The sequence below is a fragment of the Clupea harengus genome, unplaced genomic scaffold, assembly GCF_900700415.2.
Source record: "Clupea harengus unplaced genomic scaffold, Ch_v2.0.2, whole genome shotgun sequence".
Taxonomy (NCBI): Eukaryota; Metazoa; Chordata; class Actinopteri; order Clupeiformes; family Clupeidae; genus Clupea; species Clupea harengus.
This window is the reverse complement of record NW_024879715.1, coordinates 1-15,000: the sequence shown is the minus strand read 5'-3', so window position 1 is coordinate 15,000 and position 15,000 is coordinate 1. Positions and strand designations below refer to the sequence as shown.

Below are 15,000 nucleotides of genomic sequence, written 5' to 3'. Positions count from 1 at the left end.
CTCCAGGTCACTCAGTCCCATCCAGTGGATCTGTGCTTTGGGCTTCTTGATCAGGAATGTCTGAGAGGGGACAGATTTCACGGGCGCATTCTGACCATGAATGGCTGTTTATTTGGAAATGACATTTACACAATGATGGGTTCAGGGCCAAGTGTGACTTTGGTACTCTGGGATGAATTCCTTCTTGTTGTTTTTGCATAACAGTAAATTCTGTCTTGTTGCATCTGTGAATACTGTCTGTTCTGCTAATCACTGTTCTCATGTGATGCCTGTCTGATCACTGACATTATTTAACTGATCTTACCATGCTGTACCGAAAGCAAATTCCACTAATTCCGCAAAAATAATTCCAAATGCTTCTGATTCTGAAAATGTATATAATAAATGCATAAATTAATGTTGACCAACAGCAGACATGCCAGAGAGGGAGAGCTTTCATGAGGTGATGAGGTCACGCTGGTTCTTTTCCAATAGAGCCATGTGTGCTACATAAATTAGTTGATGTTGATGAAGGGATGACCTGAAAACATTATATATTCTTTTTTTGTTTATACACTCTGTATCTCTCCTGTAGAGTTAATTGTAGTGTATTTCTAGTGCCTCTGAAAAAGAGGTATTCTAATGTCAAAGCAGGTGTGAAATATCTCCATCTCTGCAGCTAGAGGGCGCCATCTTTCATTAAGTATCGCCTGTTTCTTCCAGGACTGTGTCATACGGTGGCCGGGAGGTGCAAACCAACATTACAAAATCTGAAACACTTTTACAAAGCTTGAGACAAATTTACATTTTGGAAAACATTTTTACATATCATAAAACAAAATTGCATTACCATTACACATTTACAAGTCCCGAAACAAATTTACATTTCAGAAAACAAATTTACATTTCAGAAAACAAATTAACACGACGCAAAACACTTTAAAAGTCCCGAAACAAATTTACAAATTACATTAACCGGAAAGGGAATGTACCAACTACCAACTTGTTAATTTGTTTTCTGAAATGTAAATTTGTTTCGGGACTTGTAAATGTGTTATGGCAATGTAATTTTGTTTTATGGTATGTAAAAATGTTTTCCAAAATGTAAATTTGTTTCAAGCTTTGTAAAAGTGTTTCAGATTTTGTAATGTTGGTTTGCACCTCTCGGCCACCGTAGTGTCAAGTGTAGGGCACACAATTAATTTAGCCAAAGGTAAAGCAACAGTAGTGAAGTTTAGTTTAAAACTAGAAAGCTAACTATCAAAATAGCACAGTTATAACTGATAAAAGCTTGCTAGCATACTAACTGGTGTGTTTCGGAAACAGTTGGCAATGTTTTGTTTGGAAGTTTTTCTTAACATTCCAACATTCTTTTGTTTACTTGGGTTGGTGTTACTTCACCCGTTCTTCTTGATTGTTCACAATGGCCAGATGCCCCCCTAATGTGATGTAGTGATCTCGACTCTGTTTCCAGGTCTTTCCAGTGGAGGAGAAGAGGTAGCACTTCTCACTGTTGTGAGCCCACCCATCAGGACAGACCCTACAACCAGAGGTGGCTACAAACACACACATGACAACACTGATCAGTGGGTAGTGCTGTCACTATGTTTTACCGATGCAGCCTTTTGAGTACTGTGTAACATCATGTCAAAGTCAGCAGTTTGTTGGTTTGTTTGACTTTTTTTGCTTAGATTTTTTTAAGTTACCAGGAAATAGACACTGTTCAATGTAAAAAAAAACATTATTGTAGCTGAAGAATACCTCTGAGGTGATTTGCGCGGCGTCTGAGCCAGCTATCTATTGTTAGCAAGTAAGTAAGTAAGACTTTATTTATATAGCACATTTCGTACAAGAGATGCAGTTCAAAGTGCTTTACATAAAATCAATAAAACGAGCAGCAAGAGCAATACATGGAGTAAAATAATGATCAACATCGTATCAGAACCTGATGTTCCGATAGGCTTCTTGGATTACTAAAATCATGATAAAAGGAATAAAAAAAAAGCAAGGCAACTAACGACAAGGTAAACAGCTCGCTGGCAGCGTGATTGGTTGTTCACCTGTCAATCTCACTATAAACGTCTCCGTTATCAACACAACCACATGCCGTCTTTCGTCAACGCAACGCATACCATCTGAATCGGGTAGCAATATAGCATGAAAAGAACAGGGACTAAGGCAAAGATCCAATCAGATTAATTACGTTTACCAAGATAGGGTCCTTTAATAAAATATTGCATTTCAGCAAAGCACAGAAAGAAGAACACACATAAACCTTGGTTAAGCTGGAAAGTGGTTCCTACAACCATAGTGAAGAAATAACTATATTTAATGAAAAGATTTTTTTAAAGCCTCCATATGTAGCAGCTGAATACACAATCTAATCCAGTCTAATCGGTGGCTACTGTCTCACACACAAATGTACGCAGGTTCTTGCAGGAGTTGTCACGCCAGTCTCTAACTTTGGTGAAAAGTGCACAGTTCTCCCCAGAAGGGTCTTCCTCCTTCCAGTTATCTGGTTCATCCTGTTCATCAGACCGTTTCCGCCAGAATCTGTGAACAAACAGGGTGGATGGAGTAAACACAATGCACCATGATGTAGACATGCTCTCTATGGAAGATGATGAACAGTTATACTACATATCTGTCCGTCTCTAAGTTCACTGAAGAAGGGGAAGCAGCACAAACACAATTCTGCATCTGAAATGACAGTAAGGCTGTTCTGTGTCAAACCTACAGCCATCATAGTCTTTGTGCTGCGTCTGACTGACAAGCACAAGTTTGCTGTGCTTACAAGTGTAACATGAGAATAACAGAACAGTAGCAGCGCCTCTATTCACTGCTGAACAGCACAACCAGATCGATACATTTGAATGTATCACTGCATGTTTACATCATTGTACATGAAACAGTATGTAGACTATTGACACATATAAGTAAATGTGATGTGGTTGTGTTGAGAACGTATGAGGCATGTCTTACACGACTCCAGTCTCATTGAGAGGTGTGCTGTCCATCCAAATCCACTGTCCCTCTGTCTCCAGGTCACTCAGTCCCATCCAGTATAAATACTCAATGGCCCTTTGGGACAGAAAATTCTATTGGGAGACATCACAGATATTTATTCCTAAATGGTATAACGACAAAAAAAGCCTAAACCAACTCTATGCTTTTTTACAAAACAAAAAATAACAACATGTACCAACTTATAAGAACATATTCAGGATCTGAAAAAATGCATAGGGTGCAATAACGACAAAAAACACCCTTTTACTTCACCTGTTCCTCTTGACTGTTCACAATGGCCAGATGCCCCCCTAATGTGATGCAGTGATCTCGACTCTGACTCCAGGTCTTTCCAGTGGAGGAGAAGAGGTAGCACTTCCCACTGTTGTGAGCCCACCCATCAGGACAGACCCTACAACCTACTAAATGCATAATCTCTATTTTAAACTTACCATCAAAAGACATTAAGTCTATGAAAAAAGACCATGGCAGTTGGAGAGTGTGAAATTGCAGAAGCGGACAAAACTTTCAATTCAGTTCACCTTCTATCTTTACGGCATGTTATACAAGGTCACTGTCATCCAAATAATAATACAAAAAAGTAGGGGTGGGAAAAAATATCGATTCTTCGATTTCTCTCGATTCTCTCTAGAACGATTCTGTCTCGATTCAGAAAAGATTTTTTTTTTTTAATACTTTTTTTTTTACATACATTTTGTGTTGAAATGCAAGCTTCATCTTTAATTAACACAAAGTGGGAAGTGATTAGCAACCTCTGAGTAGCAAACTCAAATGTTTTAAAAATCGAGATGCATCAATAATCGTTTTATCGGTTTAGAATTGATAATCGATAATCGGTTTAGAATCGATAATCGGTTTAGAATCGAATCGTTGACCTCTGAATCGGAATCGAATCGAATCGTGAGGTGCTAAGAGATTCCCACCCCTACAAAAAAGACAGGAAAAGCAGTAGTGTCCAAACCGATAGCAAACTCACCGGTGGTATTCAAGGTCGCCGACAAATTCCTGTGCAGTTTTTCCATCCCGATGAAGCTTTGCTTGTTCATTGGTATCTACCAAAGTGTGCATACAATGCAATCATTTAGGGGTCAGAATCATGCACGTGTTATACTATACCATACAGGAAATCCATGCATTATACATCATAAAGGCACTGGCATATTCAGAATTAATTTCATTCAGAAATGTTGTATTAATTATGGATCGTTACATTACATACAGTATAAAGATGTATTTCACATCTCTTTTGACATTTATTTAAACGCTTCCTGTCATGTGAAAAAGAACTGAAGGCAGGAAGTATGCCAGGCACAGGGGCGACCACAGAAAGACCAGAGCTTAAAATAAACCTCTCTGAGGTGAACAGGCAGAGAAACTCATGCCCCTGGGTTTGGAAAGTCCGCCTCAAGAGGTTTTACAGATGGTTTGTTGAAATTCAAGTTAAATCTTTCTAATTGTTCACTGAACATCACCTTAACCATAAACTGTAGTTAAAAGAGTTTCAACAGATACTTTGTTTGTTATCTGAGCATTTGTAGACAGTCTATAGGAAACCATCTAAACACAGTGTGACCAAAATGTGTACAAGCACAAGCACTAAAAGGAACTCAGATGTAAGAACTAGATAATTACCATAATGTAGCAGAAAATGATCATACTTAAAATACAAATGTGCTTGAACTAATCATCTGTGCCTACCCTGCCTCTGTATCTATGTTTATGTTTTGATTTGTTGTTTTTTGTATCTAATGACTGCGTTGGCAATGCAAGTGTTCTATTTGTCATGTGAATAAGGCACATTTGTATTTTAATTTGAAACTCACAAAGGTGTACCACTGCAGCAAGAGCTGGAAGGGTGAAAAGCAGGCCGAGGCTGAGGCCAAGAGCCAAAGGAAGCAGCGCAACCCTTCTGGACTTGGACACTTCTCCTTCTCCGCCACCGGCAAACGGAGGATCTGTGGCCTCGGGGAACCTGGAGCCAGACACTGTGAAATAAAACTCATCAATTCATCAATTAATAACTACATCTTTACCTCATCTTATGAATCATTTTTGCTTCCTACAGCTGAAATACAGTAACAATAATGACAAGATATACACAATAGCCTTGGAACAGTATTTGTACCATGATTAATCTTTAATAGCCGGTTGCAATAGTCAAATCTGATGTTACTTACTGTCCTTCCTCACTGCAGGCGCATGACAATTCCCATAGACATGGTCCATTCTGACACTAGTTAATAATGATTAATGTGCACTAATGAGAGACGTGTCAGCTTAGCGACCACACACTGAGTAAGACCTCTACAGACTACAGGAAGTTAAGGGGGGACTGAAACCCTGCCCTTTCAAACGTCTCACCACATCAGCGCATTATTCACACCTTTGTTTTACTCTCTTTGTAAATGTCTTCTGAACCTTATTGTTCAATCATGCAGCTTCTGCACATACAGTATGTCTATAGGATCTTTACTCAGTCAGTTCTCAAAGCTTTGGAATGGGAACTGGAGATATCACCTTAGTGACTTTGAGAGCTCAGCCTCTTCAACACAAATGCATAATTACCATGATCACAAGGATGTTTAAAGCAAAAAATGTATAGGGACATTTGAAGAATATTGATTGACCACCTTCATCCTTATTGACTGAGGGTGTTATATGATATCTTTCATAACTGAGGCTTTGATTAGGTCAACCTGGCAAATGTGGATGTAGAAACCATTTCTGCTGTTAAGGCAGTTCTTTTTGCTAACACTAGATAGCAGCACGTATCCATATTAAGAAATCAAGTGGAACTTCGAGGTCACCTCCTGCCATTGCAAAGACATTTCTTCTACACACCATCATCCTATACAGAGCTGAATCTTAAGAGATTGGAATTTAAAATATGAATAATCGGGTCTAAAATATTTTAGGAAAATATGGGATATGTTGGCACATTATGTTGGCACATTTAGGTAGGTGGGAGCAGAACCAGCAAGCACTCTGTAGGCAAGCATAAGTGACTTGAACTTAATGCGAGCAGCTACCGGCAGCCAGTGGAGCTCAATGAGTAGCGGGGTGACGTGTGCCCTCTTCGGTTGGTTGAACACCAGACGCGCCGCCACGTTCTGGATCATCTGTAGTGGTTTCACCACGCAACCCGGCAGGCCCGTTAGAAGGGTGTTGCAGTAGTCAAGTCATGAAATGCTGCAACTTGCAGAAAATGAAACCATGCAAGGTGTTTGTTCTGGATGGACAAGCTAGGTATGAGTGAATAATGTCAAACCAACAATGAGGCAAATTACCTCGTTACTTAGAACAGAAACATTATCTCATTGTACATAGACTAAGCATCTTTCCTTGGAGTCTCATTGTTAGATAAATTATATTAAGACGTTAATATTAATAAGACAGAGACCAGCAATCAGAATTTCAGCGCTTTATCTTTTGCAAAAGAGGGAGAGTGTCACAACCAAATATCATGAACAAACTCCAAAGAAAAGCTGGACGCAGCCAGCCTATATGTGAGCATAAAAAACAGGTTTCATGACAAACAAAGGGCAGTATTCTCCCATCCCATCGCTACAGAAGTTACAGCAGTGATCTCAGAATATGTCCTTGAGAGAAGAGCGGTATGCATGACTATCAGTACAAAAACAGGTGGTCTGCTCATGCAAGAGGGTAGGCCTCCTGTAGGCCTCAGCACACAGGATAAGCAAGCAGATTAAAATACAATAACAATGTGCTCATTAAATTTCTCTATCACTCATGCAGTCCAGTTTTTTTCTAAATTAAATGATCCGATCTTAACCCAGTGCAACCTCATGTGTGTGGGCTTTGGTCAAAGGTGCAAAATCACCAATCACCATCGGCAACTGCAATGTCGTTATGGGTGACAGATAAACCTAAATAAACAATCTATGATCTATATTGAATGAAGGAAAAAATGTTGTAAAAAATAGTCCTGGCCAAGAACTCAGATATATTTCAAGAAATAGCATTAAAAGAACAGGGACTAAGGCTGAGTTCCTATATTGAGTGGAGTCGGATTAATTCCATTCATCAAGATAGGGTCCTTTAATAAAATATTGCATTTCAGCAAAGCACAGAAAGAAGAACACACATAAACCTTTGTTGGTCTGGAAAGTGGTTCCTACAACCATAGTGAAGCAATAACAAAATTTAAATTTAATGAAGAATTTTTTTTAAAAGCCTCCATATCTAGCAGCTGAATATTCAATCTAATCCAGTCTAATCGGTGGCTACTGTCTCGCAAACAAATGTATGCCGCTTCTTGCAGGAGTTGTCAAGCCAGTATCCAAATTTGGTGAAAAGGGCACAGTTCTCCCCAGAAGGGTCTTCCTCCTTCCAGTTATCTGGTTCATCCTGTCCATCAGACCTTTTACCCCAGAATCTGTGAACAAACAGGGTGGATGGAGTAAACACAATGCACCATGATGTAGACATGCTCTCTATGGAAGATGATGAACAGTTATACTACATATCTGTCCGTCTCTAAGTTCACTGAAGAAGGGGCAGCAGCACAAACACAATTCTGCATCTGCAATGGAGTAAGGCTGTTCTGTGTCAAACCTACAGCCATCATAGCCTTTGTGCTGCATCTGACTGACAAGCACAAGTTTGCTGTGCTTACAAGTGTAAACATGAGAATAGCAGGACAGTAGCAGCGCCTCTATTCACTGCTGAACAGCACAACCAGATCGATACATTTGAATGCATCACTGCATGTTTACATCATTGTACATGAAACAGTATGTAGACTATTGACACATATAAGTAAGTGTGATGTGGTTGTGTTGAGAACGTATGAGGCATGTCTTACACGGCTCCAGTCTCACTGAGAGGTGTGCTGTCCACCCAAATCCACTGTCCCTCTGTCTCCAGATCACTCAGTCCCATCCAGTAGAAAACCTCAATGGCACTTTGGGATAGAAAATTCTAATGGGAGAGATCACAGATATTTATTCAGGAGTATATAAAATGTACTAAAATAAATAAAAATAAGAGACTACACTTTCACTAAAGTAAACTTTGATATGTTAATCACGCTATAGGAAGTTTATTCCAAGTTCTTCATAAAATCTACAACTTTAAACATTTGTTCTGAAAAAATGCATAGGATGCAATAAGGAATAAAACACCCTTTTACTTCACCTGTTCCTCTTGACTGTTCACAATGGCCAGATGCCCCCCTAATGTGATGCAGTGATCTCGACTCTGACTCCAGGTCTTCCTAGTGGAGGAGAAGAGGTAGCACTTCCCACTGTTGTGAGCCCACCCATCAGGACAGACCCTACAACCAGAGGTGGCTACAAACACACATGACCACACTGATCAGTGGGTAGTGCTGTCACTATGTTTCACCGATGCAGCCTTTAGAGTACTGTGTAACATCATGTCAAACACCATGCTGTTTGCATTCAATGAAAGTACAAGTCAGCAATTGTCGCTAAAAGTTCCCTTCTTAAATTCACATCTCTTTCGACATTTATTTAAACGCTTCCTGTAATGTCAAAAGAACTGAAGTGAGGAAGTATGCCAGACACAGGGGCGAGATAAGGTCGACCAGAGCAAAAATAAACAGCTCTGAGATGAACAGACAGAGAAACTCACACCACTGGGTTTGTACAGTCTCCAGAGACTTCACAAATGGTTTGTTAAAATTCAAGGAAAGTTCAAGGTGGAAAGGTGGACAGTTATTTGTAACTTACCATCAGAAGACATCTGGAGGGTCAACAAATGTTTGTGCTTGACAAGCAGTTCCTCTACCCCTGCAATTAAATCTTTAAAAAAGACCATGGCAGTTGGAGAGTTTGACATTGCAGAAGTGGACAAAACTTTTAGTTCAGTTCACCACCTATCTTCACGGCATGTTATACAAGGTCACTGTCATCCAAATAATAATACAAAAAAGACAGGAAAAGCAGTAGTGTCCAGCAAACTCACCGGTGGTATTCAAGGTTGCTGACAGATTCCTGTGCAGTTTTTCCATCAGATGAAGCTTTGCTTGTTCATTGGTATCTAAGTATGCATACAATGCAATCATTTAGGGCTCAGAATCGTGCATGTGTTACACTATACCATACAGGAAATCCATGCATTATACATCACAAAGGCACAGGCATATTACAACTCTGCTGATATTCAGAAATGTTGTATTATTATTACCCATCAGGACAGACCCTACAACCAGAGGTGGCTACAAACACACATGACCACACTGATCAGTGGGTAGTGCTGTCACTATGTTTCACCGATGCAGCCTTTAGAGTACTGTGTAACATCATGTCAAACACCATGCTGTTTGCATTCAATGAAAGTACAAGTCAGCAATTGTCGCTAAAAGTTCCCTTCTTAAATTCACATCTCTTTCGACATTTATTTAAACGCTTCCTGTAATGTCAAAAGAACTGAAGTGAGGAAGTATGCCAGACACAGGGGCGAGATAAGGTCGACCAGAGCAAAAATAAACAGCTCTGAGATGAACAGACAGAGAAACTCACACCACTGGGTTTGTACAGTCTCCAGAGACTTCACAAATGGTTTGTTAAAATTCAAGGAAAGTTCAAGGTGGAAAGGTGGACAGTTATTTGTAACTTACCATCAGAAGACATCTGGAGGGTCAACAAATGTTTGTGCTTGACAAGCAGTTCCTCTACCCCTGCAATTAAATCTTTAAAAAAGACCATGGCAGTTGGAGAGTTTGACATTGCAGAAGTGGACAAAACTTTTAGTTCAGTTCACCACCTATCTTCACGGCATGTTATACAAGGTCACTGTCATCCAAATAATAATACAAAAAAGACAGGAAAAGCAGTAGTGTCCAGCAAACTCACCGGTGGTATTCAAGGTTGCTGACAGATTCCTGTGCAGTTTTTCCATCAGATGAAGCTTTGCTTGTTCATTGGTATCTAAGTATGCATACAATGCAATCATTTAGGGCTCAGAATCGTGCATGTGTTACACTATACCATACAGGAAATCCATGCATTATACATCACAAAGGCACAGGCATATTACAACTCTGCTGATATTCAGAAATGTTGTATTATTTATAGATCGTTACATTACATATAAAGATGTATTTCACATCTCTTTTGACATTTATTTAAACACTTCCTGTAATGTGAAAAATAACTGAAGTTAAGAAGTATGCCAGACACAGGGGCGAGATAAGATCTACCAGCGCAAAAATAAACAGCTCTGAGCTGAACAGGCAGAGATATTCACACCACTGGGTTTGGACAGTCCACCTCAAGAGACTTTACAGTAAACTTTCAGTTCAGTTCACCTTCTATCATTATGGCATGTTATACAAGGTCACTGTCATCCAAATAATAATACAAAAAAGACAGGAAAAGCAGTAGTGTCCAGCAAACTCACCGGTGGTATTCAAGGTTGCTGACAGATTCCTGTGCAGTTTTTCCATCAGATGAAGCTTTGCTTGTTCATTGGTATCTACCAAAGTATGCATACAATGCAATCATTTAGGGGTCAGAATCATGCATGTGTTACACTATACGATACAGGAAATCCATGCATTATACGTCATAAAGGCACTGGCATAACAGAATTCAGAATTTATTTCATTCAGAAATGTTGTATTAATTACAGATCATTACATTACATATGAAGATGTATTTCATATCTCTTTCGCCATTTATTTAAACACTTCCTGTAATGTGAAAAAGAACTGAGGTTAAGAAGTATGCCAGACACAGGGGCAAGATAAGATCGACCAGAGCGGAAATAAACAGCTCTGAGGTGAACAGGCAGAGATATTCACACCACTGGGTTTGGACAGTCCGCCTCAAGAGACTTCACAGATGGTTTGTTGAAATTCAAGTTCAATCTTTCTAATTGTTCACTGAACATCTCCTTAACCAAACCCAACCCCTTAATCATAAACTGTCGTTAAAGGAGTTTCAGCAGAATCTTTGTTTCTAATCCGAGCCTTTGTAGACTGTCTGTAGGAAACCATCCAAACAAAGTGTGACCCAAATGTGTACAAGCACTAAGAGGAGCTCAGATATAAGTACTAAATAATTACCATAATGTACCATGAAATAAAGTGTGAGCCGAAAATGATTATACTTCTATAAAACTAATCATCTGTGCCTACCCTACCTCTGTATATGTTTATGTTTTAATTTGTTGTTCTTTGTATATAATGACTGCGTTGGCAATGCAAGTGTTCTATTTGTCATGTGAATAAGGCAAGTGAATTTGAATTTGAAACTCACAGAGGTGTATCACTGCAGCAAGAGCCTTAAGGGTGAAAAGCAGGCCGAGGCCGATACCAAGAGCCAGAGTAACCCTTCTGGACTTGGAAACTTCTCCTTCTCCGCCACCGGCACACGGAGGATCTGTGGCCTCAGGGAGTCTGGAGCCAGACACTGTGTGAAATAAAACTCATCAATTAATGAATTAATAACTACATCTTTACCTCATCTAATGAATCATTTTTGCTTCCTACAGCTGAAATACAGTAACAAATATGACGATAATATATGATATATAACAGATATAGCCCATGAACAGTATTTGTACCATCTTTAATCTTTAATAGCCGGTTGCAAGAGTAAAATCTGATGTTACTTACAGCAAATCGTATTAGGAGAATAATCAGCGGAGGAGTCCTTCCTGACACGGTCCATTCTGACACCAGTATAATAATGATTAATGTGCGCTAATGAGAGACGTGTCAGCTTAGCGATCACACACTGAGTAAGACCTCACCTCTACAGACTGTTAGTATCATGAGGAAGTTAAGGAGGGACTGAAACCCTGCTCTTTCACACGTGTCACCCCATCACCGCATTATTCACACCTTTTTTGTTTTACTCTCTTTGTAAACGTCTTCTGAACCTTATTGCTCAATCATGCAGCTTTTGCACATACAGTATGTCTATAGGATCTTTACTCAGTCAGTTCTCAATGCTTTGGAATGGGAACTGGAGATATCACCTCAGTGACTTTGAGAGCTCAGCCTCTTCAACAGAAATGCATAATTACCATGATCACAAGGATGTGTAAAGTTAACAATGTATATGGACATTTGAAGTATATTGATTGGCCACCTTCATCATTATTGACTGAGGTTGTTATATGATATCTTCCATAACTGAGGCTTTGAGTAGTTCAACCTGGCAAATGTGGATGTAGAAAACATTTCTGCTGTTAAGGCAGTTCTTTTTGCTAACACTAGATGGCAGCACATATCCATATTAAGAAAACAAGTGGAACTTCGAGGTCACCTCCTGCCATTGCAAAGACATTTCTTCTACACACCATCATCCTATATAGAGCTTAATCTTAATAGATTTTAATTTAAAATATAAATAATCGGGTCTGAGATATTTTAGGAAAATATGGGATATGTTGGCACATGCTCTGCAAACATAGGCCCTCATATGGTATAAGTATGTCTTAGCAGCCCAGGCAAGAGGCTGGGCCATTCCATAGCTCGTGAAGTTCAAAGTGAGTTCTAAAACTACATTGGTCTCTTACAGCAAACACGTGTCAAAGTGTAAGTCTTCCTACTTCAGAGAGCCTTTCTCAAAGTCATCATCTTAGTACATATACATACCAACTTCATGAAATGCTGCCTCTTGCAGAAAATGAAACCATGCAAGGTGTTTGTTCTGGGGGGACAAGCTAGATATGAGTGAACAATGTCAAACCAACAATGAGGCAAATTACCTTGCTACTTAGAACAGAAACATTATATCATTGTGCATAGACTAAGCTTCTTTCCTGGGAGTCTCATGCAGTCCAGTTTTTTTTTCTAAATGAAATGATCAGATCTTCACCCAGTGCAACCTCATGTGTGTGGGCTTTAGTCAAAGGTGCAAAATCACCAATCACCATCGGCAACTGCAATGTCGTTATTGGTGACAGATAAACCTAAATAAACAATCTATAATCTATATTGAACGCAGAAAAAAATATTGAATAGTCCTGGCCGAGAACTCAGATATATTCCCAGAAATAGCATGAAAAGAACAGGGACTTAGGCTGAGTTCCTAAATTGAGTGGAGTCGGATTAATTCCATTCACCCAGATAGGGTCCTTTAATAAAATATTGCGTTTCAGCAAAGCACAGAAAGGAGAACACGCATAAACCTTTGTTGGTCTGGAAAGTGGTTCCTTACAAACATATTGTAGCAATAACTGTGTACATTTAATGAAAAGATTTTTTTTAAAGCCTCCATATGTAGCAGCTGAATATTCAATCTAATCCAGTCTAATCGGTGGCTATCGTCTCACACACACATTTCCACAGACTCTTGCAGGAGTTGTCACGCCAGCCTTTAAATTTGGAGACAAGTGCACAGTTCTCCCCAGAAGGGTCTTCCCCCTTCCAGTTATCTGGTTCATCCTGTTCATCAGACCTTTTCCCCCAGAATCTGTGAACAAACAGGGTGGATGGAGTAAACACAATGCACCATGATGTAGACATGCTCTGTATGGAAGATAATGAACAGTTATACTACATATCTGTACGTCTCTAAGTTCACTGAAGAAGGGACAGCAGCACAAACACAATTCTGCATCTGCAATGGCAGTGAGGCTGTTCTGTGTCAAACCTACAGACAGCATAGTCTTTGTGCTGCGTCTGACTGACAAGCACAAGTTTGCTGTGCTTACAAGTGTAACCATGAGAATAGCAGGACAGTAGCAGCGCCTCTTTTCACTGCTGAACAGCACAACCAGATCGATACATTTGAATGTATCACTGCATGTTTACATCATTGTACATGGAGCAGTATGTAGACTATTGACACATATAAGTAAGTGTAATGTGGTTGTGTTGAGATCGTATGAGGCATGTCTTACACGGCTCCAGTCTCATTGAGAGGTGTGCTGTCCACCCAAATCCACTGTCCCTCTGTCTCCAGGTCACTCAGTCCCATCCAGTAAAAATCCTCAATGGCACTTCGGGACAGAAATTTCTAATGGGAGACATCACAGATATGTATTCCTAAATGGTATAACTACATGAAAAAGCCCAAACCATCTCTATGCTTTTTTACAAAACAAAAATAATAACAAGTACCAACTTAAAAGAACATATTCAGCAATATATCAAATGTACTTAAATAAACCTTGTAAAAAATAAGAGACTATACTTTCACTAAAGGATACTTTGATATGTTAATCACGCTATGGACAACTTCAAACATTTCTTCTGAAAAAATGCATAGGATGCAATAAGGAATAAAACACCCTTTACTTCACCTGTTCTTCTTGACTGTTCACAATGGCCAGATGCCCTCCTAAAGTGATGCAGTGATTTCGACTCTGACTCCAGGTCTTTCCAGTGGAGGAGAAGAGGTAGCACTTCCCACTGTTGTGAGCCCACCCATCAGGACAGACCCTACAACCAGAGGTGGCTACAAACACACATGACAACACTGATCAGTGGGTAGTGCTGTCACCATGTTTTACCAATTTAGAGTACTGTGTATCATCATCTCAAACACCATGCTGTTTGCATTTAATGAAAGTCAGCAATTGTCATTAAAAATACCCTTCTTAAACTCTCTGGGGGAGGTGGAAAGTTCTTTCTATGCTTGTTTCACATTTGACTAAATGCATAATCTTTATTTGAAACTTACCATCAAAAGACATCTGGAGGGTCAACAAATGTTTGTGCTTGACAAGCAGGTCCTCTACCCCTGCAATTAAGTCTATAAAAAAGACCATTGAAGTTGGAGAGTGTGACATTGCAGAAGCGGACAAAACTTTCAGTTCACCTTCTATCTTTTTGGCATGTTATACAAGGTCACTATCATCCAAATAATAATACACAAAAGACAGGAAAAGCAGTAGTGTCCAGCAAACTCACCAGTGGTATTCAAGGTTGCTGACAAATTCCTGTGCAGTTTTTCCATCCGATGAAGCTTTGCTTGTTCATTGGTATCTACCAAAGTATGCATACAATGCAATCATTTAGGGGGCAGAATAATGCATGTGTTACACTATACC

At 39.5% G+C, this 15,000-nt stretch overlaps 2 protein-coding genes across 3 annotated transcripts; both read right to left on the bottom strand.

The window, feature by feature from the left end:
* Positions 1-6,412: 6,412 nt before the first annotated feature.
* LOC122129970 (C-type lectin domain family 10 member A-like) lies at positions 6,413-11,716 on the bottom strand. 2 transcript variants are annotated; one of them, XM_042704710.1, is made up of 10 exons: positions 11,612-11,716; positions 11,253-11,405; positions 10,393-10,467; positions 9,846-9,920; positions 9,611-9,682; positions 8,956-9,030; positions 8,721-8,792; positions 8,164-8,318; positions 7,832-7,947; positions 6,413-7,402 (listed from the first exon to the last, which is right to left on the bottom strand). In XM_042704710.1, exons 1-10 carry the CDS (start codon positions 11,664-11,666, stop codon positions 7,240-7,242), a joined length of 1,011 nt encoding a protein of 336 aa, XP_042560644.1. In that variant the 5' UTR covers positions 11,667-11,716; the 3' UTR covers positions 6,413-7,239. The 2 variants fall into 2 exon arrangements, with proteins under 2 accessions (XP_042560644.1, XP_042560645.1); XM_042704711.1 differs by lacking the exon at positions 9,846-9,920 and having other exon boundaries at positions 11,612-11,715.
* A 1,386-nt stretch (positions 11,717-13,102) lies between these two features.
* On the bottom strand, positions 13,103-14,970 carry LOC116224948 (CD209 antigen-like protein E). Its single transcript, XM_042704712.1, has 5 exons — positions 14,861-14,970; positions 14,631-14,702; positions 14,251-14,405; positions 13,849-13,964; positions 13,103-13,418 (listed from the first exon to the last, which is right to left on the bottom strand). The coding sequence occupies exons 1-5, from the start codon at positions 14,949-14,951 to the stop codon at positions 13,256-13,258; spliced, it is 597 nt and encodes a 198-aa protein (XP_042560646.1). The 5' UTR covers positions 14,952-14,970; the 3' UTR covers positions 13,103-13,255.
* Positions 14,971-15,000: the final 30 nt, after the last annotated feature.

Coding starts and splice junctions, on each gene's coding strand:
- LOC122129970 (XM_042704710.1), bottom strand. CDS start 11,666: ATGGACCGTGTCAGGAAGGACTCCTCCGCTGATTATTCTCCTAATACG. Junction 9,921..10,392: donor AGCAACCTTGAATACCACCG/GTGAGTTTGCTG, acceptor ATGCATACTTAG/ATACCAATGAACAAGCAAAG. Junction 7,948..8,163: donor TGAACAGTCAAGAGGAACAG/GTGAAGTAAAAG, acceptor CTCTCCCATTAG/AATTTTCTATCCCAAAGTGC.
- LOC116224948 (XM_042704712.1), bottom strand. CDS start 14,951: ATGCATACTTTGGTAGATACCAATGAACAAGCAAAGCTTCATCGGATG. Junction 14,406..14,630: donor CCTCCAGATGTCTTTTGATG/GTAAGTTTCAAA, acceptor GTGTGTTTGTAG/CCACCTCTGGTTGTAGGGTC. Junction 13,965..14,250: donor TGAACAGTCAAGAAGAACAG/GTGAAGTAAAGG, acceptor GTCTCCCATTAG/AAATTTCTGTCCCGAAGTGC.